At 40.8% G+C, this 26,574-nt stretch overlaps 1 protein-coding gene across 12 annotated transcripts in view; it reads right to left on the bottom strand.

Moving 5' to 3' along the window:
* CDK14 (cyclin dependent kinase 14) overlaps positions 1 to 26,574 on the bottom strand; it is a 678,396-nt gene that overhangs the window by 135,084 nt on the left and 516,738 nt on the right. For all 12 annotated transcript variants that reach the window (XM_059885775.1, XM_059885772.1, NM_001206776.3 and 9 more), the window contains one exon: positions 18,093 to 18,141. In XM_059885775.1, coding sequence (XP_059741758.1) covers positions 18,093 to 18,141 — 49 coding nt within the window. The remainder of the gene's footprint in view (positions 1 to 18,092; positions 18,142 to 26,574) is intronic.

The following is a 26,574-nucleotide window of genomic DNA, read 5'->3' as shown; positions in this document are numbered from 1 at the left end:
GGTAGACGGTGAGCACAGAATAGGCTGAGGCTGTCTTTACTGAAAGTGAGCACAGCCTTTGGGCTGCACATTTCTTTCTTCTTGCCCCTAATGCTACATTCACCTCTTTATAGAAAATGGTTTATAATGGAAAGATGCTATTCCATACCCACTTGGGCTTAGAGGTCCCCCCAACACTGGCATAATTGCTGAGCTCTTTATTTTCTTGAGCGCTAATTCTATCTTTACAGCTGAAATAAGAGAACGATAAATGGAGAGAATTTTAAAAACTACACACTGATTATCATCTGGGGTCCAGGTACTTAGAACGGCCAGGTATATGGAAGAAAGGCTGGATTTAGTCATGTGTCCAACATGAGGCAGAAGTCAGAGCCATGACACAAACCACTAAAAAAAAAAAAAAACCTCTTCTGTGTCTTAAAATCAACAATACCAGTATATTGCAAAAAACTGAGACATGTGTTTACAGATCATGTGTAAACATATGGAAGCATTTAAAAATGATTACTTGGGAACTAGTAAGAAAATTTTAAAAGAATATAGTGGATGGAACAAACATAGGCTTTCTTGGTAGTGTAAATAACTGCTGCATATATATATTTATATATGAAAGAAAGTGAAAGTGTTAATCATTCAGTTGTGTCCAACTCTTTGCAACCCATGGACTGTAGCCTGACAGGTTCCTCTGTCCATGGAATTCTCCAGGTAAGAATACTGGAGTGGGTTGCCACTCCAGTCTCCAGGGGATCTTCCTGACCCAGGGATTGAACCTGTGTCTCCTGTATTGCAGGCAGATTCTTTACTGTCTGAGCCACCTGCAGAGCCCCACATATAATGGTGGGGGGCATTCCAATTCAGGGAATATGTTACCTTGCGCCAAGCCTATGCAGCTTTTAGGCACATGTTAACACATTCCCAAGTTTTCTTCCTATATTTAGGAAAAACCAGCTCTAGAGGTGACAGGGCTGAGGTGGTGAAATGGCCAGTGCCCCCGGAATCACGGCTGTCCATATGCCATGCTTTGAAATTCCATTCTGGATACCCAGGAGAGATATGTTCAATATTCAACAAAATTGAAGAATTTGAAAACTGAAAATTTCTCAGATGTTCTCAGAGAGAGAAAATCCTGGGGCAGAGTCAGAGGATTTGGGTTTAAGCCTACAGCTACACGAGAAAGAAAGAAGCAAGAGAATAAAAGCCTGGACAGGAGGTTTTCAGCAGCAAAATCTAATCCCCTCACAATATATTCTGGTGAGATACTGGTTAGAAACTGATCAGAATTTATGCTCTGTTCTGCATCATGCAATTTGCTAGCCACAAGTCACAGATGACTATCAAATTAAAATTAATTAAAATTAAATAAGATAATGATGCCTATTTAAATTAATTAAAATGAAACAAGACCAAAATTTAGTACCTCCATTGCAATAACCACAGTTTAAGTTAATGTCCCAATATGGCTAGTAGGTACCATATCAGACAGCATAGATATAAAACATTTGTATCAATGCATAAATAAAGATCTTTCCAATATCTGCTGCAGCTTCTAGAAATTTCTAAAAGAATAATTTAAAAAAGAATTATGTCATGTATACAGCAGGAGGATTTTATTCTTTAGATGAAGAATACAGACTGGATTGAGAAAATCAGTGAATATAGATACAGAGAAGAGGGCTAGGTGAGGGATTACTCCAAAGATGTGGTGGCTGGTAAGAGAAGAAGCCTAAAATCATGATGGATGGAAGATATCCCCATGGAAACATTTTTCACTTCCTTGGGAAGAACAGACATTAGAATTCTTTCAGCCTCACAACTTAAAAGTAAGGAATGTGAGGTAGCTGAATTCTAAGAAAGGAGAGTAAAGCCTGATTTGACCACTGGATAAAATTAGAACTCTGGGTACAATTTTAACCTTCAGTCAAGGGTGACCAGCAATGAGAGGTAAATGGAAAAACCCATTTGTCTTCATCTTTATAAAAATAATATATATTTAGTTCCATTTGGAGACAAAGGCATGGAACCTGGTCTAATTTAAGTAGCCTCCAAGGTAGCTGCTGCTGCTGCTGCTAAGTCGCTTCAGTCATGACCCCAGAGACGGCAGCCCACCAGGCTCCCCCAAACCTGGGATTCTCCAGGCAAGAACACTGGAGTGGGTTGCCATTTCCTTCTCCAATGCATGAAAGTGAAAAGTGGAAGTGAAGTCGCGCAGTCGTGTACGACTCTTCGCAACCCCATGGACTGCAGCCCACCAGGCTCCTCCGTCCATGGGATTTTCCAGGCAAGAGTACTGGAGTGGGGTGCCATCGCCTTCTCCACCAAGGTAGCTGAGCCAATACATAAAAAATGTTGGCTATCCAGGGACTTCCCTGGTGGTCCGGTGGTTAAGAATCTGCCCTGCAACGCAAGAGATGCGGGTTTGATCCCTGATCAGGGAACTAAGATCCCACACGCCATGGGGCAACTAAGCCCAAGTGCGCCACAACCAGAGTCCAGGCACCGCATGGACAAATGACCCTGCATCACGCACAGAACATCCTGTGTGGTCTAACTAGTGAAGTGAAGTGAAAGTCACTCAATTGTATCCGACTCTCTGCAACCCCATGGTCTGTATAGTCCATGGCATTCTCCAGGCCAGAATACTGGAGTGGGTAGCCTTTCTGTTCTCCAGGGGATCTTCCCAACCCAAGGAATGAACCCAGGTCTTCTGCATTGCAGGTGAATTCTTTACCAGCTGACCCACAAGGGAAGCCCAAGAATACTGGAGTGGGTAGCTTATCCGTTCTCTAGCGGATCTTCCTGACCCAGGAATCGAACTGGGGTCTCCTGCATTGCAGGTGGATCCTTTACCAACTGAGCTATGAGGGAAGCCCTATAGTCTAACTAAGATACAACCAAATAAATAAGCATTAAAAAAAAAATGTTGGCCATCCAAGTAGATGCCCAAAGTGGCGGACAGGTGCAGCCAATCAAACCATGGGGAAACACTGACTTCTCTATTTGAGATATCTTACTTGTTTTGCTGAAGGTTGAAAAAAAAATCAGTTGCTTATCTTACATATTTTACGGAGATCAGTTCAGTTCAGTTCAGTCGCTCAGTCATGTCCGACTCTTTGCAACCCCATGAATCGCAGCACGCCAGGCCTCCCTGTCCATCACCAACTCCCAGAGTTTACTCAAACTCATGTCCATAGAGTCGGTGATGCCATCCAGCCATCTCATCCTCTGTCGTCCCCTTCTCCTCCTGTCCCCAACCCCTCCCAGCATCAGAGTCTTTTCCAATGTGTCAACTTTTCACATGAGGTGGCCGAAGTACTGGAGTTTCAGCTTGAGCATCAGTCCTTCCGATGAACACCCAGGACTGATCTCCTTTAGAATGGACTGACTGGATCTCCTTGCAGTCCAAGGGACTCTCAGGAGTCTTCTCCAACACCACAGTTCAAAAGCATCAATTCTTCGGTGCTCAGCTTTCTTCACAGTCCAACTCTCACATCTATGTATGGCCACAGGAAAAACCATAGCCTTGACTAGATGGACCTTTGTTGGCAAAGTAATGTCTCTGTTTTTGAATATGCTATCTAAGTTGGTCATAACTTTCCTTCCAAGGAGTAAGCGTCTTTTAATTTCATGGCTGCAGTCACCATCTGCAGTGATTTTGGAGCCCCCCAAAATAAAGTCTGACACTGTTTCTCCACTGTTTCTGCATCTATTTCCCATGAAGTGATGGGACCGGATGCCATGATCTTTGTTTTCTGAATGTTGAGCTTTAAGCCAACTTTTTCATCCTCCTCTTTCACTTTCATCAAGAGTCTCTTTAGTTTCTCTTCACTTTCTGCCTTAAGGCTGGTGTCATCTGCATATCTGAGGTTATTGATATTTCTCCTGGCAATCTTGATTCCAGCTTGTGCTTCATCCAGCCCAGTGTTTCTCATGATGTACTCTGCATAGAAGTTAAATAAGCAGGGTGACAATATGCAGCCTTGACGTACTCCTTTTCCTATTTGGAACCAGTCTGTTGTTCCATGTCTAGTTCTAACTGTTGCTTCCTGACCTGAATATAGGTTTCTCAAGAAGTGGGTCAGGTGGTCTGGTATTCCCATCTCTTTCAGAATTTTCCACAGTTTATTGTGATCCACACAGTCAAAGGCTTTGGCATAGTCAATAAAGCAGAAATAGATGTTTTTCTGAAACTCTCTTGCTTTTTCGATGATCCAGCAGATGTTGGCAATTTGATCTCTGGTTCCTCTGCCTTTTCTAAAACCAGCTTGAACATCTGGAAGTTCTTGGTTCACGGAGATAAGTAGCTGGCTTCTAACCTTTTTTTCCCCTCCCAGACCATGCTGCCCCCTAGAGGCCACAAGAATATACACATATGTGAAGATGCACTGGCTTCCTTGGTGGCTCAGAAAGTAAAGACTGCTGGCAAAGCAGGTGATCCAGGTTCGATCCCTGGGTTGGGAAGATTTCCCTGGAGGAGGGCATGGTAGCCCACTCCAGTATTCATGCCTGGAGAATCCCATGGACAGAGGAACGTGGTCAGTCCATGGGGTCACAAAGAGATAGACACAACCAAACAATTAACACTTTCACTTCCAATTGTTTCAAAGATAATGCATAAATAAAGGTCAGTTATATCCAAATTCGGAGAAGGCGATGGCACTCCACTCCAGTACTCTTGCCTGGAAAATCCCATGGACAGAGTAGCCTGGTAGGCTGCAGTCCATGGGGTCACGAAAAGTCGGACAGGACTGAGCGATTTCACTTTCACTTTTCCCTTTCATGCATCGGAGAAGGAAATGGCAACCCACTCCAGTGTTCTTGCCTGGAGAATCCCAAGGATGGGTGAGCCTGGTGGGCTGCCATCTATGGGGTTGCACAGAGTCGGACACGACTGAAGCGACTTAGCAGCAGCAGTATATCCAAATTAATAGCATCAGCAGTAAGATATAGTGAAAAAGAAGAGAGGCGGTTGATTACGTCTATTGTCCAAAAGGCTTTAGGATGAAGATGAGAAGCAACCAACATTTATAAACCTCGAATAAACCTTAGAGCTTCATGGGGAAGCTGAAGCTCCAGGATTTTGGCCATCTGACGTGAATGGAAAACTCACTGTAAAAGCCCCTGATTCTGGGAAAGATTAAGGGCAGAAGGAGAAGAGGGCATCAGAGGATGAGATCACTGATGGAATGGACATGAGAGGTCGCAAAGAGTTGGCTACAACTGGGCAATCGAACAACAGCAACAATAAACCTTACCTCTTCCGCTGACATAAATATGAGAAATCATAAACAGCACTGTAGTCCTATAATGGCATTTTCCTGGAGAAATTTAAAAGCATGTCAACAGTCACGTTTCCTCCGTTTCAACTAGGGAGGAGAGAGTGTGAAGTAAGAGGAAGAAAAATGATTGGTGTGGCATGACCATTTTAATTAACATCTCCAAAGTATATCTAGTTTTGATATGAAACTTAATATATTAAAACAAGGCCCCGAGATGGGGAATAAAAGCCAATAAATTTAAGGAGTGCACGTGATTTTATCCCTGCTAAGAGTTTAATCTTTTAAACCTTGGCTGCAGTAAAGTGGTCAAAATCTGGCCTAAGAAATGAGAACTACTCTTCATCTTGACTTCAAATCAATTCTTCCCCAACGATCATGCCATAAACAAACACACACACACACACACACAGAGCTGGCATGTTTATTGGTTTATTCACTAAAGGATTTAGCTGGACAAACATCACAAAGATGATGGCTGATTTAATTGAATTTATGATCAAATGTTTTCCATTGCAGGAAGAGTGGGAAATCACTTATGGGGAGACTTGAATAATTCAAGGGAACTTCTCTATTTGGCACTCTGTTTGTATATCAAGTCTTGAGGGATTAAATTCAGCTGAGGACCAGCAGAGAATCCACATACAGATACACAAAGATGTGCTGGCTAATAATGCAGTGAGGGCCAGAATATCGATCCCTTTGTGTTAACATTTCTATTTGTATATATGTCATTTATAGTCAGGGTAAGTAATAACAACCACACACAGACACGTCTCTCACTCTGACACTTCCATTTTAAATCACCACTGGATTTTTCTGATACCCCCCAAAATGTAGAAATGATCTAAAAATACTCTTGTAGATAAGACAAAATATAATTGACCTGCAGATTGTATATATGTGTGTTTAAGGCTTTTTCATGTATCTTTATTGTTTTTGTCAAAGACAAAATAAAATCTATTGTTACTCCCATGACGGATACAGTAAAGTAACATGGGACTTGTGCCTTGGGGTATGGACTTGGCTCAGTGTCTGAAAAAAAAGGCAGTTTCCTTTGGTGTCCCCTACCCATTTGATTGTCAGTGATGACAGGCGAACCAAACTAAAGTCGTGTTCCCAGCCTTTATTCTCTGTGTTTCTAAACATAAGTCTTCCCCATGCAGGAGCTGCAGTCAATAAGAATAATTACTTTGAGTCTCACAAATGAAACCCTCAGGTCAAGTGGACACCCAGGTTCTATGTAACTGGTTTGGGCTTACCCAGCAGCTTATGTACAGAGTTCATGTACATGTACGGAAGAGGTCTAAAAGATGCTTTGAACTTGGTAACAGTGCTTGTCTATGGGGCTTCTTTCACTTTAATTAGGAAAACTGTCTAATAAGATGAGTTTCAAGACCTAGGGTAAATCACAGTTTTCCATGAATTATGTACAACACTATTTGCTAACATATCACTCTTAGGAAGGAACTGCTGGGGAAGAGGACTTTTGTTTCTAAATAAGAAGTATTTTTAAAAAATTATCTGCTGTCCAAGAAATTCAGCATATGCATTTCTAGAAAGGCAGAAGGAATATTCCAGATATCTGAGGACCCTTTATAGCAGTGGTACTCATTTTCAAGGACAATTACTTATCTTGAAATGAATGAAACCCTTGGACTGGAAGGAAAGGGCAGGGCATGTTGAAAAACACAAGTGGGACGGGGGTGGAATGTAATCCTGCCAAGGGTCTTAAGGACTGAAAATCTGGGGCTCAGACTGGCTAGTGAGCTTCCTGAATATTAAATGGTTCAGAAGTAGATCTAAGATTGGAACTTGGCCCCTATCATACCAAAGCTTATGTGGCTTTCAAGTGATTTCTGGCCGTTTGCACCAATAATGAGCTTTCACAGGCATCTTTCCCCTTTTCTGTTCTTTTTTGACTTGTATCAGCAATATTTATTGACTGTATTTTCACCAGATCAGTAGGACCACTGGCTGCCGAGCACATGTCAGAGGCACTTGTCAACACGAATAGTCTATTAACTGTCTCTTCACAACGAGGGGAAGTTGAGCCCCAGCTTTACAGAAAGTCTCCCCAAAGGATGAGGGGGACCCCTTGTCCTCACAAATGATTGGGTCCCTTGTCCAATCCTAATTTTCGTGAAAATCAACCAAGGTCAAGTGTGAAGTGGGCGACAGTCGATACAAGAGATGGCACTGTTGTTCAAATCATCTTTTCCAGTGACAACTTATGCTCATATTAATTTAGAGTCTGACGATTCACTAAATTCATAAACATTTACTTAATCAAAAGAAAAATGAAAAAAATAAGTGCTGAGGAAAGGGATCTCAAAGCCAGCAATTTTTAATAAATGAAGAGCAATACAATTTTCTGCATTTCTGTTCATGCTTAAAAATGTTGCATATTTTTTCTTTCAACACCAAGGCAGTTTTATTCCAAAAAGTAAAACTGATTTAACATTTTGAAAATGTATCAATGTAATTTTCCAATTTAAAAGAAAAAAATTTTTTAGGCTTTTTAATTTATTTTTTTATTGAAGGATAATTGCTTTACAGAATTTTGTTGTTTTCTGTCAAACCTCAACATGAATCAGCCGTAGGTATACATATATCCCCTCCCTTTTGAATCTCCCTCCCATCTCCCTCCCCATCTCACCCCTCTAGGTTGATACAGAGCCCCTGTTTGAGTTTCCAGAACCATAGAGCAAATTCTCGTTGGCTATCTATTTTACATATGGTAATGTATGTTTCCATGTTACTCTTTCCAAACATCTCACCCTCTCCTCCCCTCTCCTCATATCCATACGTCTATTCTCTATGTCTGTTTCTCCACTGCTGCCCTGTAAGTAAATCCTTTAGTACCATTTTTCTGGATTCCGTATATATGCATTAGAATATGATATTTATCTCCTTCTGAGTTACTTTAGATGCGGCAATTTACAATGTTCTGAAGTTAAAGAATTAACATATGTCCCCACAGGGACCATGAGAGGCTTATTTAGTAGGTGGAGCTCCTCTCAATAGTATCTCATATGTGGATAAAGGGAAGTTGAGCCTTTCTGCATTTTCAGATCAGAGTCGAGGGAGTTCAAGGAGGCTGGGAAAACAGCAAAGACGTGAATTCTTCAGGGAGTTCAAAAAGGGTAGAGAGCTGTGTGTCTAACCCCTAGCAGTTCCCAACAGCAAAGAGTGGGGAGAACAGGAGAAGGAAATGCAGAGTGAAGGGATGAAGGGTGAACAGGAGAAGGGATGCAGACACCTGAAGTAGGCAGAGCTCTCAGGAAGGAAGAGCAGGGCCCTTGGAAGGAGGGGCAGGGGCGGCATGTCTGCTGGGTGCCCTGATACTTCCACCATTCCCTCTGCAGATTTATCACACTTATTGGGTCCTCCAGAGCTATTATCTTTTCAATGTTAGCCACTCAGTCATATCTGACTCTTTGTGACCCCATGGACTGTAGCCCACCAGGAACATCTGTCCACAGAGCTCTCCAGGCAAGAATACTGGAGTGGGTTGCCATTCCCTTCTCCAGGGAATCTTCCCAACCCAGGGATCAAACCTGCGTCTCCTGCATTGCAGGCGGATTCTTTAGCATCTGAGTCACTAGGGAGGCCCAGAGTTTTTACAAACAAAAGACAGAGGTGAGAAGCAAGCACATCAAGCAGGATCCTCAGGCACTTGAGTGTAAAATGCAAGGACTTCTGAGCACAGAGTTTCCAAGCATCAGACACCCACACTTGAATTACATTGGTGGGCACCTAAAATAAATGGATAGTTTACATGCTGAGCCACAGCTGTGTTGCCCAGTTTGGTAGATACCAGTGCTGGCTATTTACATTTAAATTACAGTAAGTCTCCCGCATTCGAACCTTCACACTGCAAACGCTCAAGATGTGAATGTGCCCTGTATGCTAGCCGCTGTACTGTACCATTGAACTTTTCAAGGTACTATATACTGCAAGATTAAAAATGCTCTCTTTATGTTTTACGTTTGTCTTTTACGTATTATTTCTGTGAAAAGTATTATAAACCAGTTACAGCACAGTACTCTATAGCCCATTGTGTTATTTGGGTACTTAGGCTGACTTTGTTGGACTTAAACAAATCGGACTTACGAACATGCTCTCAGAATGGAGCTTGTTGGTATGTAGGGCACTTACGGTAATTAAATTTAAACGAAATTTAAGATTCAGTTCCTAAGCCATATTTCAAGTACTCAGTGGCCACGGTGGGCTAATGGCTGTTGCCCTGGGCAGTGGAGATTATAGATTTTCATCAACAGAGAAGGTTCTGCTGGATGGCACTGACCTACAGGTGAAAGAAACGTCAGGCCAAATTTTTACTTTCAAGAGACGATGAGCTTTCCTGAGAATAATCTCTTTTATTCTCTTTGCTAGGATGGAAACAGATTTTTTCCTTATATATAATTTTGAGCGGAGCTAATGTGAACCAGGCAATATGGGACCTTTAGGGTCAGGGACCTATGCTTGTCACCTGATTAGCCAGAGATTGGGCAAAACAGGCAGTGTCTGACCGGATGATGGCTGGGTTTGCCTTCTCTGCTCTGCCTCACCCCGCAACTCATCACTGAGTAGGAAGAAACTCCAGTACAACTCATCACTGAATAGGAAACCCCAGTACAACTCATCACTGAATAGGTAACCCCAGTACAACTCATCACTGAGTAGGAAACCCCAGTAAAACTCATGAAAAGCAGAAAGGCCCAATGATGTCCTCTCACCCATCCATTCCTGAAGCCTGTGAATGTGTTACTTTTCAAACAAAAGGGACCCATCCTGAGGGTGCAACTAAGGTCTTAAAATAGAAAGGTTAAGCTGGATTGTACAATTTGGAAGAAGGGACCTTTCTCTTCCTGGAGGCAGAATAGATGGGACAAAAGGGCAAGAGAGAGATAGAGTTTGAAGTATGAGGAGACTTGTTGCATGGATGCTGGTTTAAAGAAGGAGGTGGCATGATGACAGGGAATATACACGGCCTTCAAGAGCTGGGGGAGGTCCCCAACTGACAACCAGAAAGGAAATGGGACCTCAGTCCAACAGCCATAAGGAACTAAATTCTGCAAACTATCTGAATAAGGCTGGAAGCAGATTCTCCCCAAGAGCCCTGAGACAGGGACCAGCTACCAATACCTTGTTTTTGGCCTTGTCAGACCGAGATCAAAGAAACCAGCTGAGCCCAAGAGAAGACAATACATTTGTGGTGTCTTACATCAATAAATTTGTGGTAATATTCTACAGCAGCCACAGAATACAAATACACCATTTTATATTGTGGAGAAGCAGACAACCTCCTCAGTTCACACTTCAAGGATCTGTTTTGGAGAACAGTTCAAGAAAGCCTAATTCTACCGTCCTTTCAGGGAAACGAGCAGCCCAGCTGCTCTTGGAAACTCTTTGCTGTTTCAGAAGTGTGGTTGGGTTTTATCCCTTAATAAGCTGATGGGAGAAAGAAGGTTTTAGCTGCACCAGAAGTGTGTACTTTTGAATGAACAGTCCAACACATAATCTGAAAGGATGAAAAACAACGGCTATTGCCAACTCCCAAGCCTGGCACGTACTGCCAATTAGTAAGAGGGAAGATGGATGGTTTCTGCCTATCAGAAAGGAAACGAAAAACCTAAAATGTAGCAAATGGCACGGGGCCTGCCCTCAGCCGTCACCAGGAGTTACTAATGTCAGCGAATTCTTTGCTACACAAAGAAAGACATGGATGAGAAATCTGGCAATGACACGAAATGACAGAAGATAATTTCTTGGGGCAGTGGGAGTTGTGTGGAATGGGCAACAAATTCCACCAGCAGGGTCGGAGTGGGTGGCTGGCAGGCCCTTCATCTCCAGCCCTTGTCTTGTCACCAACCCGCCTTCATGCCAATGGCACATTACCCAGCAGTGGCAGGAGACACCTTTGTTGATGGCGTGGGTGGTCAGTCTGCTACAAACACTATTCCGTAGGAGAGAGGAAATCGGGTCTGTACTCCATCCCCGCTCTCCCACTGCTGAAAACCTAGACCTGGAATGAACGACACCACGCCCCAGAAGAGATCTCCTGACCCAGAGTCACAGTGAGAGCAACAACAATAAAAAAAATCAGGCACCGATAACCCTGTTTGAATATCAGGGTTTTCAAAATGACAATATTTCCTAAGATTCACTCTGGGGCATACCATCTAAGTTGTAACTCTCAATAGCATGGATTGAATGTCCTCAGCATGCTTTTTATTTCAAGCTATAAAGTAAAGATGATAATATCTGCCCTACCTTCCAATACTGTTATAAGCATATGAAGATGGCACAACATACGTGAGAGCCAATTCTATATTGCAAAGGGCTGTCCGATGGTTTATTACCCATCACAGTCAGGACTCGGAGAAGGCAATGGAAACCCACTCCAGTACTCTTGCCTGGAAAATCACAGGGACGGCGGAGCCTGGTGGCTGCAGTCCATGGGGTCGCACAGAGTTGGACACAATTGCAGCGACTTAGCAGCAGCAGCATCAGGACTATGGATTAGTGAGTGTACGTCAGGCCTTTTACCAGGTGCCTCTCACATGTTATCACTTTATGCTGTAGCTACTATCAGTGATCAGGGCTAGGCCTTTGACAGATTTGCCAGCTTTTGCTTAGACGGCCTTCTCTTCATCCCCTGGTAGCTGCCTCCAACGTGCATCTCTGGACAGACTTTTATGCTGTCTTCTTTGACTCCCACCAGAGCCTGGAAGGCATTTCCTACTTGAGGACCTCCTCCTCTTTCCCCTTCAAGAATCTACTCTTTGGTTTTCTAGAAGAATTTCTCTCTGTTCAGTGGCAAGGGGGTTAATAGATCAGATAAACATTACACCTCCATAATGCTTTCAGTAACTGAACTAATGATTCATCCTTCTGAAAGTAAGTCACCCCAGAAACTGCTCTGAATTGTGATTTTTTTTTTTTTTTTGTAAGCAGGCAGGTGAGACCAGGAGCTTCTGAACAATACCATGTATGGGTGTCCAAGGTCAGGACAAGAGACCTGCTTGGATATGACTGTCCAAGTGTTAAAAATCACATTTTTAAGGGTGTGGAGAGGAACTACATCCCTGGTAGCCTCCGATGCTAGGCTCAAATCCCCAGAGCTGGGCAGTCGACAACTGCAGCTCAGTTCATCCTCTGAGTGAAGAGAAAGGGATTCCAAAATGTCTGCTTTACTGTCCGTTTTACTGCTTGTCGCCTTAATAAACCCATCCCTAAAAAGGTGATGGACGATGTAAAGAACAATCTCTTTGAAAATATGCTGAGAAGAAATCTCCAGGCACTAAATATATTAAAACTGTTACTCTGAAGTAAACAGAATTATAACAAAAATGATCAACAATGAGAAAAAAAAAAAAAAAGTGAAACTGGAAAAAGAGGATTCCAAGATCTGGCTCAACTCAACTGCTCCCCCTAGTGTCAAAAACTGTTCTTACCTTCCTCTAAGATTTCTAAGCAACTGTAGAGAAATCGAAAGCTTGGACTTCCTCTGCAATACATTATTACTTTAGAAAATTTTAGGTCGACTTCGAACAATAAGGCAGAGTAGAAAACAGGGCTTTTCTTTCTTGAGAAGTCACCTACTTGTATCTTAATGGAATGCAATAACATATGATAAGAAATACACAGTAGAGAACCACCAATTTAAATATACAGAGTGAGATTTATGTTACTCCTCTAAATATTATTTTAAATACATTGTGCTTTATGAACACGGAACACAACTTTCTAGCAAGCCATTGCCACTTTAAAAATATGTTTTGGAAGTTAATCATCCAATTAGATAAAACATTCAAAGAAAGTTCAAGAATGCCAAGCAAGAAAACACTTCTAAAGCTCCTAAATGAGGGTTTGCGACTCTACTGGTATCTGACAATACATGCATGTTATCGTCTCTATTTTTGCATTTCCGTAAGGGTATTCTCATTGTAATGTCTCTGAATTTATTGCACATCTTAAAGTGTCATCTTTTCTTTTTTTGAATTCTTAGAGAAATCTAGTTGGACTTACTAACTAGAAGGCTTATAAGCAGAACTAAAGCATGGAGGTGGAGGGAGTAGAAAAGGCTGGCTAACACCTGTTCAGTGTCTGTGGACATGCTTTGCTTTATCAGCCATGAAATTTGTTTTCCAAATCTGACTTGGTGGTTTATCCTTAGCTCTCTTTTTGCTACTTTCAAACCTCCAAAATTGTTCAGCTGCTAAAAAGTTCCAAAACAAGCAAATGCATTCCTGGAATCCTACCCTTAACTTTGCTGGATAATATATACTAAGGCTTCTTCTCCAGCCAAAATAATAAAAGATCTTTTAAGTGGGTGGAATTCTTGGTTGATTGCACATGCATGCCAATGTCAGACAACTATAAATAGAGAGATCTGGAAGAAAAATAGGGGGACTCTTTATAACTCCAAGGAAATAAAATGGAATGTTTTGAAGGCCACTGGAAAACAGAACATGTATTTATAAAATTAAGATTTGTCTCCCTTTAGTCCAAAATCCCCTTCAAGCAAGAGAGAAACCACATGGATCATAAAATTCCAGTAGGAAGGAATAAAAGGACCTTCTTTTCTATATTAATATGTATTTATTATTCTCGATCCTATAATTAAGACTTCTTCTTTATATTGTCCTTTTCAGTTTAGATATCTGCTGAATCTTTTTGATATTTTTCTCTGATCACTGCATTGTTTCACCAGAATACTAAAAAACTCTTTCAAAGGATAAAACTATGCCCATGGTCACTGGTATAAATGAAGTCAGCAGGGAATTGCATGGGAGTTACCTAGGGCAGACTTGGTCCCAAAATAAACTGGGTCACTTGTTACAGCTGTTCAAAGAGATGTAAGGCTTCATTTCTCAAGAAATTCTTACTCTTAGGCAGGTTAACATACCCACTAGCTTAAACAGCTGTGTTAATACATATTCTTAAAGACAGTGTTTCCTAATTCTGAACAGTGACTTACACTTGTCTCTTAACCTGCTCATCTTATATTAACCTGTCTAAACTGAATTCAAACCAGCCCTTGCAAATTAGTTCACTTTATTTTGAGCCTATTACTGCTGTACAAGAGAATTTAGCAATTGCTTTGGTTTCGTAATTGTGCTGTCGACGAGCAAATTAGTTAGCAGCAAAGGAGAAAGCCAGCATTTGCCTAATTGTCCTTAAATGCCATTCTTCCAAATCCAGACTCCCTTCTTAAGGCAGAGATGTTGACATGTCAATGATGGTTACAAGGTCACAAGTCCATTTGGAGGAAGGATCAATAATATAATTCATATCTCAGAATTCTTACTTCTCTGTAAATCACATTGGGTTCAAATTGGTTGGAGGCTCCAGTATCACTTTAAGGGCTCAGTACATGACGGATACCAGAAAATCATATTTTTATAATATTTTTAGTGATGAATCTATTACTTGGTGTTTTGTGAAATAAACCCTTAAGGCAGCAGCAACAACAACAAAAGACTTGTGGGGATTTGAAAGTAGCATGGTTCTAAACATACCATGTTTATAATTTTAAAACATTACTTCAAAAGCTCAATTTTAATATTTTCCCTAAAATGCTTTTAAAGTAATCTAAGGGTGGGACTCTATTAAATGACTATGAATTAATCCTAGGTTTTTTAAAAAGGCATATGTGACTGTATAAATAATGATATTAACTGCAATTCTATCAAATGATTTAAAAGACTTGACATAAAAATACATCTTTCCTTTAGTTTTTTAGAACTTGTTTTTAGTAGCAAAAATATAAATCCTATGTTCACAGAAAACGCAAATAAAAAATATTTCTCAAGTGACACCTTAAAGAGAAACGGCGTCCTTATTTTGTGAAAAATCATATTCTGAATTATTTGCCCTCAAAAGTAAAATCATATTTACTAAATCTAGCATCTTTGAAGAAAAAATTCGAGATTGAGCACAATGTCCAGTTTTCAAAATTTCTACAGCAGCAATACTGGAGGGTTAGCCAGCCTAATTTTGTTAGTGATGTTTATCACTTTTATTGTGACCTGATGCTGAAGCTGAAGCTCCAATACTTGGGCCACCTGACTCAAAGGGCTGACTCATTGGAAAAAAATCCTTATAGAGGAAAGACTGAAGGCTAAAGGAGAAGGGGGCGGCAAAGGATGAAATAATTAGATAGCATCACCGACTCAATGGACATAAGTTTGGGCAAACTCTGGGAGATAGTGGAGGACAGAGGAGCCGAGCTTGCTGCAGTGCATGGGGCTGCAAAGTCAGACACATCTTAGCGACTGAAAAACAAGACCCGTGACATGAACAGCACCTCTCAGAGAAAGGAAAGCATCAGGTCTTAGGTGGTGAGAATGAAGCAAAGCAATGCAAAGCTTGACTAGTACTTCCATTGTTTTTTCTTTTTGAAAGACACGAGACAGCCTAGCTTCTCCTGAGACAGAGTGACGTAAATGGACAAAAGTATCTCCTCTGAGAGGCGTCCCACTAGTCACCATGAATGGCTGAACAAAAAGAGGCCGTCCATCTGGGCATACAGATGGTAGGTGCTGAATATAAGATGCGAAGATGAGAGACTGGAGTGGGTCAGGTGTAGATGCTGTTGGGTGCCATCCACAGGAGGACAGCGGACCCAACATCATGTAGCATCGTCAACTGCCCTCCCCTCCCCTCCCCTGTCTTTCTTTCCTGTTGACATAGAAGAACTGTATTTATTTTTGAGATGAAGCACGTGATAAAACAGCATGTTTGTATTCTCACATGTAACATACACAATTTTGGAATCTGAATGAATATGCACTAAAATATTAAAACTGACTTATTTAGAAGAAGAAAAGGTAACTGAGCATTAAAGAAAAGCCTACCTAGATGTACTTTAGTTTACTACAATAGACAGCATTTTCGAATCATGGTGGCAGCTATCATGGACTGCCTGTACCTAACTGTTTCCTCCCTACTAACAAAACCCTGCCTTACAGGCAGCAAGATGTCAGGGCCGGGGACAAAGCGGTCCACCCCTCCCTTTTCACCAATGCCCAGCCAACGGAGGGTATGCGGTCCGCCCCATCAGAGAGACATAGGGATAAATCTCTTTGGGCATCTCCAAGATATTCCTCCCTGATACGAGCAGGATGGGGAGAAAGTTCCCTTAGTGCTGTCTACTTTGCTTCCTGCTTTGGTTCGGGACACTGTCATTTGAAGAAATGCTGCTGAGTTGTTACAGCCACTTTGTAACACCAAGGATGACAGAACAAACACATCCAAGAAAATCTTGATGTCTTCCTGCCCTGTCCTTTCTCAGCTACTCTAAGTGGATAAAAATTGCCATTTATTTTCCCGGCCCATTTGTAAGTCATTTCAGCTCTGTCCCTCTGAAGGAAGGAAATGGAGGGTTAGCTAAACTGAAGGCTGTTCTCCACAGACGCTACTCTGTATAGATCTGCCAGTTTTTCTGTTACTTCAGAGATGGAGTTAAGAGATTCAACTGCTTTATCAAGAATTGTTTCATAAAGTGGATACCAGGTTGGTCAAAACTATTGAGCAGTTATGAGAAACGTGTTTGATGATTTAATTAAAACGGGAACTGTATACTGAAGATAGTACCTGGTATATGAAAGCACTTAATTAAAATATGTTAGACCACTGATCGGTGAAGCTAGGGTGGAGGAAGTTAAAAGGGTGAGGAACACACACAGAATGTCCCCACCCAGCTGAGGGCGTGCTGCCCAGGGGAGATTCTGTAGATATTAAGAACTGACCTTTCAAATGGGAAATGTGAAGTTCTGTGTTAGACAAAAATAATTATATGGTGTGTTCTTCTAAGTATGAATTTAATCAAAATAAACTGCCAAATCTTTCAAAGAATCCACTGAAGAATTTAATGTATTTATTTCATGAGTTCCTCATAATAAGCTGTCTGATGTTATCTACTGACATCATTGATTAAAGGCATTTTTATTATAAAAAGCTTCTATTTTTTCCCATAATTGATGACATATAAAATTAAACATGTCAAAAGAGTAAAAAGGGAGACAATAACACTAAATTCCCTGTAGACAAAATTTTGTTATGACAAATAATAGTTAACTTAATCAAAGCAGAACCAGTTACCTTTCCCCCCAATGTAATTCTTGAGATGTGATGCTCACAATCAAATGGGAGTGACTCAATTACTCTGCTTCCTAACTTTCAAAGATTTACTAGCAGTCTGGCTTACAAAAAAAAAAAAAAAAACCAAAATCCCTGAATCACTTGAGACACTCAGATCATCAGACGTCACCAAATTTTGAAACCAATCAATAAAACAATTTCAACAAGGTGTGATGACAAAATAGAAATTAAATCAACAGTGTACATATACTCCAAGTGGCACATGTACTTAGCTTCCCATTAAGGCTCAGGGGAAAAAAAATTAGGTAAACTGAAAACATTTGAAAGATCAGTTTCATCTAGCTCAAAGGTTGTCACCAACATTAATCAGATCAGAAAGTCAGTGGATATATTGTACTTAAGAAACATCATTTTAGGGTGCTAAAACATTTCTTGGAATCTAGTTAGAAGAAGAGACACCACAGTGAATTTCAAAATTAACAACTCTAAAGCAATGAATACAACCTCACTCTGCTCATAGAAGAGTGTTGGCTCAGGTGAAACACAGGGGCTGGCGAATAGGACTAAATAACTGTCTAGTGGCTAAACGAATGGATGAATAGATAATTGGGTGAACAAATGAAAGAATGTCATGAGAAACTTATCAGGAGAGTTTCAAAAATTAAGAGAGAGAAAGAGAAAGCATAATCTGCATTAAAAACTTACTTATTCCATGCTTGTCTAAGGTTTTTAGAGCTGTACAGGGTAAAGCGTTCTGAAATAAAAAAGAAAAATGATAAACAGTCTTTATTTCAAATGTCCATATTGACAGTATGTTTAAAAAAAAAAAACTTTTAAAATGTTACTGTTGGATTTAGCCATAGTTATGCTAGACAAACTAGGTCTTCACCTCAGATTAAACAGTTATAAAGAGTCAACCAAGAGCTTAACACTTTAAGCAACGAAAGATTGTTTTCTTTTGTCTAGAGTGGCTTGTTTCATAACCTGGCTTCCTAGTAATTCTCTCTTAGAATAAGTTTTAACTGGGTTGAAAAAAGAAATCCAAGTTCCAAACCTGCAAACTATAGGCACATTTATAGAAGAATACTGCCACACCAGTCCAGTGAAACCTGCTGTTTTCTCAATGAAGACATCTCTCTTTTTTTTTTTAACATTTTAAAATATTTATTTTTAATTAAAAAAAATTTTATACAGTTTTTAAAGGTTACTTTCCATTTACAATTATTACAAAATATTGGCTGTATTCCCCGTTTCTATGATACATTCTGGAGCCTATCTTATACCCAGCAGTTTGTGCCTCCAATTCCCCATCTCTACACTGCTCCTCCACCCCCTACCCCACCGGTAAACACCAGTTTGTTCTCTGTATCCATCTGTCTGCTTCTTTTTGGTTATTTTCACTAGTTTGTTGTATTTTTTTAGATCCCACATATAAGTGATACAGCATTTGTTGTTCTCTGTCTTATTTCACATAGCATAATGCCTTCCAAGTCCATCCATGTTAGTTCATTCCTGGGTTCTTCATTTCTCCCTACGTTTCCACATTTTTGTCTGGGGTCCTTTTCTTCTACTTTAAGGACTCCCTTTATTCTTGTTGTAGTGCAGGACTTGGAATGTTTGTATATTCTCTAGAACATGAGGTCATATGGCACTCCACTCCACTACTCTTGCCTGGGAAGTCCCATGGACGGAGGACCCTGGTGGGCTGCAGTCCATGGGGTCGCTAAGAGTCGGACACGACTGAGCGACTTCACTTTCACTTTTCACCTTCATGCATTGGAGAAGGAAATGGCAACCCACTCCAGTGTTCTTGCCTGGAGAATCCCAGGGACGGGGGAGCCTCGTGGGTTGCTGTCTATGGGGTCGCACAGAGTCGGACACGACTGAAGTGACTGAGCAGCAGCAGCAGCATGCTAAGCAAAATAAGTCAGACAAAGACAGAAACTGCACGATCTGTCTTCTGTGTGGAATCTAAAGAAATACTTAAACTCGTGGAAGCAGAGAGCAGACCACAGCTCTGGCTGAGGTGTAGGCTGGAGATGGGCAAAGAGATGAAAGCAGTCAAAGGGTATGAACTTCCAGTTATAAGATGAATAGGTTCTGGGGCTGTTATGTAAAGCGTGGTGACTACAGTTAACAATACTGCATTGCATATTTACTTGAAAGTTGCCAAGAGAGTAGATTTTTAAAGCTCTCACTACAAAATAAAAAATTGAAACTATGTGAAGTAATGGCTGTGTTAACCAAACTTATGGCAGCATTTTGTAATATATTCACATATAAAATAACTGTGTTGTATATATCAGACTTACACAGTGCTGTCAGTTATAACCCAATATAGTTGAGGGAAAAGATGGTGTTCTACCAAATAAAACATGGAGGTCTGATGTAGAGTGTGAGGGACACTTTGGGTTGGGTGGCGAAGGAAGGTGAATTTCAAATAAAACAGTCAATCAACACAATAAACAAAGATCCCACTGGAAACCTGGGTGGAGTTTCATTGAAATATGTATTTATCTGAAAAGGCTGATATATAATTTTTCTATATAAAAATATATTGTATCTTTCCATTTATTTAAAATATTTTTTGATTATGCAATTTTACTTATAGGAATTTACCCAAAAAGTGAATTGAACGTAAAAGTCAAGTGAACAAAAATATATGCACAAGAATATTTATCAAACAACTTTTTTTTCATTGAAGAACAGTGATTTACAATACTATAGAAGTTTCAGGTGTAAAACATAGGGATTCAATATTTTTATAGATTACATGTCATTTAAAGTTATTACAAAATAATGGCTATCTCTCTCTGTGCTGTACAATACATCCTTGTTATTTATTTAACTTACACACGCTCAGTTCAGTTCAGTCGCTCAGTCATATCCAACTCTTTGTGACCCCATGAATCGCAGCATGCCAGGCCTCCCTGTCCATCACCAACTCCCGGAGTGCACCCAAACCCATGTCCACTGAGTCGGTGATGCCATCCAACCATCTCATCCTCTGTCGTCCCGTTCTCCTCCTGTCCCCAATGCCTCCCAGCATCAGGGTCTTTTCCAATGAGTCAGCTCTTCGCATCAGGTGGCCAAAGTGTTGGAGTTTCAGCTTCAACATCAGTCCTTCCAAAGAACATCCAGGACTGATCTCCTTTAGGATGGACTGACTGGATCTCCTTGCAGTCCAAGGGCCTCTCAAGAGTCTTCTCCAACACCACAGTTCAAAAGCATCAATACTTTGGCTCTCAGCTTTCTTTATGGTCCAACTCTCACATCCATACATGACTACTGGAAAAACCAGAGCCTTGACTAGATGGACCTTTGTTGGCAAAGTAATGTCTCTGCTTTTTAATATGCTGTCTAGGTTGGTCATAACTTTCCTTCCAAGGAGTAAGCGTCTTTTAATTTCATGGCTGCGCAGTGATTTTGGAGCCCCCCAAAATAAAGTCTGTCACTGTTTCCACTGTTTCCCCATCTATTTCCCACGAAGTTATAGGACCAAATGCCATGATCTTTGTTTTCTGAATGTTGAGCTTTAAGCCAACTTTTTCACTCTTCTCTTTCACTTTCATCAAGAGGCTCTTTAGTTCTTCTTCACTTTTTGCCATAAGGGTGGTGTCATCTGCATATCTGAGGTTATTGATATTTCTCCCAGCAATCTTGATTCCAGCTTGTGCTTCCTCCAGCCCAGCGTTTCTCATGATGTACTCTGCATAGAAGTTAAATAAGCAGGGTGACAATATGCAGCCTTGACGTACTCCTTTTCCTATTTGGAACCAGTCTGCTGTTCCATGTCCAGTTCTAACTGTTGCTTCCGGACCTGCATACAGGTTTCTCAAGAGGCAGGTCAGGTGGTCTGTTATTCCCATTTCTTTCAGAATTTTCCACAGTTTATTGTGACCCACACAGTCAAAGGCTTTGGCATAGTCAATAAAGCAGAAATAGATGTTTTTCTGGAGCTCTCTTGCTTTTCCGATGATCCAGTGGATGTTGGCAATTTGATCTCTGGTTCCTCTGCCTTTTCTAAAACCAGCTTGAACATCTGGAAGTTCACGGTTCATGTACTGCTGAAGCCTGGCTTGGAGAATTTTGAGCATTACTTTGCTAGCGTGTGAGACATGCCAGTGTCTCTTAAACTTAGCTTTTAAGGATTTCCCTGGTGGCACATTTGGTAAAGAATCTGCCTTCAATGCAGTAGACTGCCTGCAATGCTAGAGACCAGAGTTCAATCTCTGGATCAGGAAGATCCCCTGGAGAAGGAAATGGCAACCCACTGCAGTTTCTTGCCTAGGTAATCCCATGGACAGAGGAGCGTGGAGGGCTATAGTCCATGGGGTCGCAAGAGTTGATCACAACTTAGTGATTAAGCCTCCACCTAACATAGCTTTTAATATAAAATATAGGAAAAAGTGTACTTTGATAAAGGTTCAGAAAAATGTTTATTTTTTAAAATCTTTCCATTTAGAAAGGATTTGTGCATACAGTAGAATTAAGTGATTTCTTTTTCATATTGATCTCATTTCTTTTTATAATTTAATACTTAATAGACTTAATTTGGCTTTATATTAGTTGGTACCTTTTGTTGATGTTATCCGCTTTGAATTATAAGTTTTTAAGAAGAGAATCCAAATGATTTATATTGCTTTTGCTTTGGTATGTTTCACATGTAACAACACTGTTAGATAAAAAGAACAAAAAGAAATTTAAGAACATACTCAGCTTCCTATCTCTAAATACAGAGTTTATTCAAAAGAAATGACTAGAAATCTGTGCAATGATTCATTCATTCAACTACTATTCACTGAGCAACTACTGTGGGCCAATATACTTCTTGGAATGGAAGATATGGGAGAGAACCAAAGAGAAGACCTTCTTGCCTGCAAGCCGCTCATATTCCAGGACGGGATGTGAACCTGGAAGAACAGAGTGGCTGGAGCAGGCAGCCCGGGAAGATGGGTGGAGGGCTGGCTCACGCAGATTCTGTGGCCTTTAGCTTGTGATTTAGAATTTTTTTTAAAGGTTCACTCTGGCCTCTGTTTGAATACACTACCATTGGAGGCAAAGACGGAAGCTGGGAGATCGATAAAGGTTATCACAACAGTCTAGGAGAGACAGGACGCGACACGGGCTATGGCAACAGAGTGAACGCAGAGGGAGAAGACAAGCTGAAAACATTTTCAAGGTAGAGCAAGTAAGATGTGCTGATGAACTGGACATGGGGTGACAGAAAGGTAGGCGTTGGGGTGGCTTGTGCAGCACTTATCACTCTCCAATTTCCATGTTTCAAAGATTTGGAATTTCATCAGTTCAGTTCAGTCACTCACTCATGACCGACTCTTTGCGACCCCATGAACCGCAGCACGCCAGGCCTCCCTGTCCATCACCAACTCCCCAAGTTTACCCAAACTCATGTCCATCGAGTCAGTGATGCCATCCAACCATCTCGTCCTCTGTCATCCCCTTCTCCTCCTGCCCTCAATCTTTCCCAGCATCAGGGTCTTTTCCAATGAGTCAGCTCTTCGCATCAGGTAATATTACTCTGAGAATGCATTAATACTCCCATGATGACTCAGAAGCTATTTGACATTTGCATGGGTTTCAGTCATCTTTTAAGCAGAGGTAGTTGTCAAAATATTTGATACTCTGCAAGGCTTGGACCAATCAGTACAGAAACTAGCCATTATGCTTCAGTGGTGTGCACCAGCTGAGGAGTAGCCCTGATTACAAAGAGTCACTGTTTTAAAGCTACAGGCAAAAACGCTCACCAGCAATTATGTACTTATTTGATTCACAAGAATGTGTAACATTTGCATTTATTCTCTACTAGACTGCATTACATAAGACCCAACATAATTCAGTCAGTTGGTGTAGAACAGAAACGTAAAGCCGTATTCTAGGTTTGAGAATTAACTGACAAAGAAAGGAGAAATGGCAAGAATAGCTTTTTATGGAGGTTTAGAAAAATTACTATTATGTATAATAAATATAGTCTGGTATTTTAAAAGCAAGATATATTTAAAAAATTAATTACCTCAAATGTCCTTGTAATACAAATTTGATCTCCTTGACTTTGTACTCCCCACGTGCAATTTTAATAATTTGCTATCATTTCAGGAAGGAAGAAGAATTCCATTCCAGATAACATTAATACAATCTTGCATTTCCTAATAAATTATCATTCTTAGCAATTAAGGACTGCACACAAATATGAGCTCTAAGGATTGCCTCTATTTAGAGTTTGACAGGATATGCTAATAGAAAATTTTTTTTCAGAAATACATCAGTTTTAGCTATGCATAAAAGAGCCAAAATTGATAGCAAAACATGCCACATGAAAGTGGAAAAAATAACAAAGTCTTCCTCCTTTACTTTCCGTCACTACTCACATGAACTCTTTTTTTTTTTTACTTTTTATTTTGTATTGGGATACAGCTGATTAACAATGCTGTGATAGATTCAGGTGAACAGCGAAGGGCCTCAGCCATGCATACACATGTACCCATTCCCCCCCAAACTCCCCTCCCATCCGGATGCCAGGTAACACTGAGCAGAGTTCCCTGTGCTCTACGCAGGACCTGCTGGTTATCCATTTTAAATACAGCAGTGTGTATAATCCATCCCTACCTCCCTAACTATCGCCTCCCCCATCCCTCCCACCAGCAACTGTAAGTTCATTCTTTGTCTGTGAGTCTCTGTGTGTTTCCTAAGTTCCTCTGTCTCATTTCTTTTTAGATTCCACATATAAGGGACGTCAAACTCTAAATTCTTCTAGCAAATGTCACCTGCCACTGGCTCGTACGCCAGGCACCCCATGCACCACGGGCACACAGAAATGAGGACATCCTGCTTACAATTCGGTGGCCCAGAAAGTAAATACAGAATTACCAACACGGTGAAAAGTGCTTCACTGTGGATATGGACACAGTCCCCTGGGAGCCCAGAGGCAGCGCCACTAACTGCATCTGTTTTCTTTTCCAAATGAAGACAGGATAAACTCAAATATCTAAGCTAGTGCCGGTAACACACAAGACCTGATCTCTTGCATCAACATCGTTCAGATCTTAACTGTCAAAGCACACAATTTCAAACAGAGCTATTTCCAACATTTTCTGATAACGTTTAGAATTAGACGTTTTAAATTCTATTTTGAGAACAATTGCATCATAAGTAAAAATAATGTTCCATTAGCATGAAAGCAACCTAATTCACTAGGTAAGTTTTGAAAACAAAAAGGGGCTTAAATTAGCGTCCCAAATCAGGAAGAGGTGTATTTAATAAAACAGTCAACTGCTTATGCACGATTTTCACAGATTATTCCAGTATTTGATTAGGAGTGCCTCACACTGTTCTCCTTTAGTTAGGTTTATTCTGTCACTACTTTAACGTCAGCTTTCTCTTTTCAATTATGTTTAAACTAGAAGTTTAGAATGCGGTGATTTAAAGCACTGGCTAACTCACAGTGTAACTGAGAAGTGCAATTAATTTAAACCTGCAGGCTGATTTTCACCTTCTCCTCTTATTGCAGGGACGGCAGAGGATGGTCGCACCCAGCAGGGAGCCAGGGAGGAGAGCTCAGAGAGAAGAAATAGCTTGTTCTGCGATGTGATGGGGGTGGGGGACAGAGGCTGGAAAGGTTTTGCTCACACCGCCATGCTTATAGGCAGTGATTCGCTGCAATTTCATGGGAAAATACTGGTGAACAATGCTATACATTCTGAACTTTCCCAGCTTAAAAGAGCTACATCTGAGATGCAGACATAAAGAATGGACTTGTGGACATAGGGTAGGAAGGAGAGGGTGGGATGAATTCAGAGAGTCGCACTGACATATATACACTCCCATGTGCAAAACAGATAGCTAGTGGGAAACTGCCGTATAGCCCAGTGAGCTCAGCTCGGCGCCGTGTGATGCCCTCGGCGCCCTGTGATGCCCTCGGCGCCCTGTGATGCCCTTGGCGCCCTGCGATGACCTTGGCGCCCTGTGATGACCTCGAGGGGTGAAATGGGAGGCGGTGGGAAGGAGCCTCAAGAGGGAAGGTATATACGTAAACATATGGTCAAATCATGTTGCTGTACAGCAGAAACTAACACAACATTGTAAAGCAAGTATGCTCTAAATAAAGAAATTAATTAAAAATAAGAGAGCAAAGAGCAAGGGGAAGAAAAAGAACTAAACCTGAATGGCTTGAGGCAGTGAGAAAACAAATAAAACCTAAACTGGAATTTTCCCATTTGCTTATATGTACATACTATATACTCTAGGAGGGTACTTTTAATTTTTATTTTCCGTATCTCCTTCTCACCAGCATATTTTTTGGATCTCATAAGACACTGCTATGGTTTTAACTTCAACAATGGGAAAACTTATAAATAAGTAGTCAAAAAACCAACCAACTAAAAACTCCAATAATGTTCAAGGGACTTGGAAGGCTAATCCAGGATTTTTAAGAACACTTCTCTTTCTTTTTTTGGATTTAATAGCAGTGAATTTTTAAATAATATCCTGGAATAACTGTAAATCAATATAAAAATGAGTACGTCCAAAATGCCCTAGGAAATGTTAGATGTACTTTATAATGAATGCCTCTAAACCATATATTCATCTATTCAAAATTTCCATTCGTTAGGGTTATTTTGCATTTTAACAAATGCATTTACTCTTGCCTCCTGAGCCTGTCAGAAAGTAGTAACGACTGAAGCCAAGAGCTGTGGCCCAGCTATCATCTGGCTCAGGTATTGAACCTGATGCCTGTCCCAAGACAGTTTCAGTGGAGCAAAAAGGGTCCAGTCCTCTGCGAGGATGAACAGTAAACAAAGTCATGGATCACTCTCTGATGTTCCCAACTATCCCTCTAATTGCTTATGTGGCAGACTATAGCCATGAATCCTTTAGAAGACATGAGTAGTCCTCATTCGCTCACTGGCTCTACAAATACTTCTCATGTACATACTGTTTGCCAGGCACTCTGGGAAATCGGCGCACAAAACCTACAAGTCATCCACAGCCTACAGTGACTCGTGGAAGCCAGCGTCAAGGGGCCATCCATAGGAGAAAATTCTATTTACAGGCGTTCAAAAGGATCTGTATGCAAAATTGACTTTCTTATAGTTATTAGGAAAACCAAGCCAGTGGTCAACGTTTCAGCTGATATTCTGGCCAAGATATAGAAAAGCTGGATCTAAAATAT

This window comes from Bos taurus, chromosome 4 (genome assembly GCF_002263795.3).
Source record: "Bos taurus isolate L1 Dominette 01449 registration number 42190680 breed Hereford chromosome 4, ARS-UCD2.0, whole genome shotgun sequence".
NCBI lineage: Eukaryota > Metazoa > Chordata > Mammalia > Artiodactyla > Bovidae > Bos > Bos taurus.
Note: the sequence above shows the minus strand (reverse complement) of the source record. Positions and strands in the feature narration are given on the sequence as shown.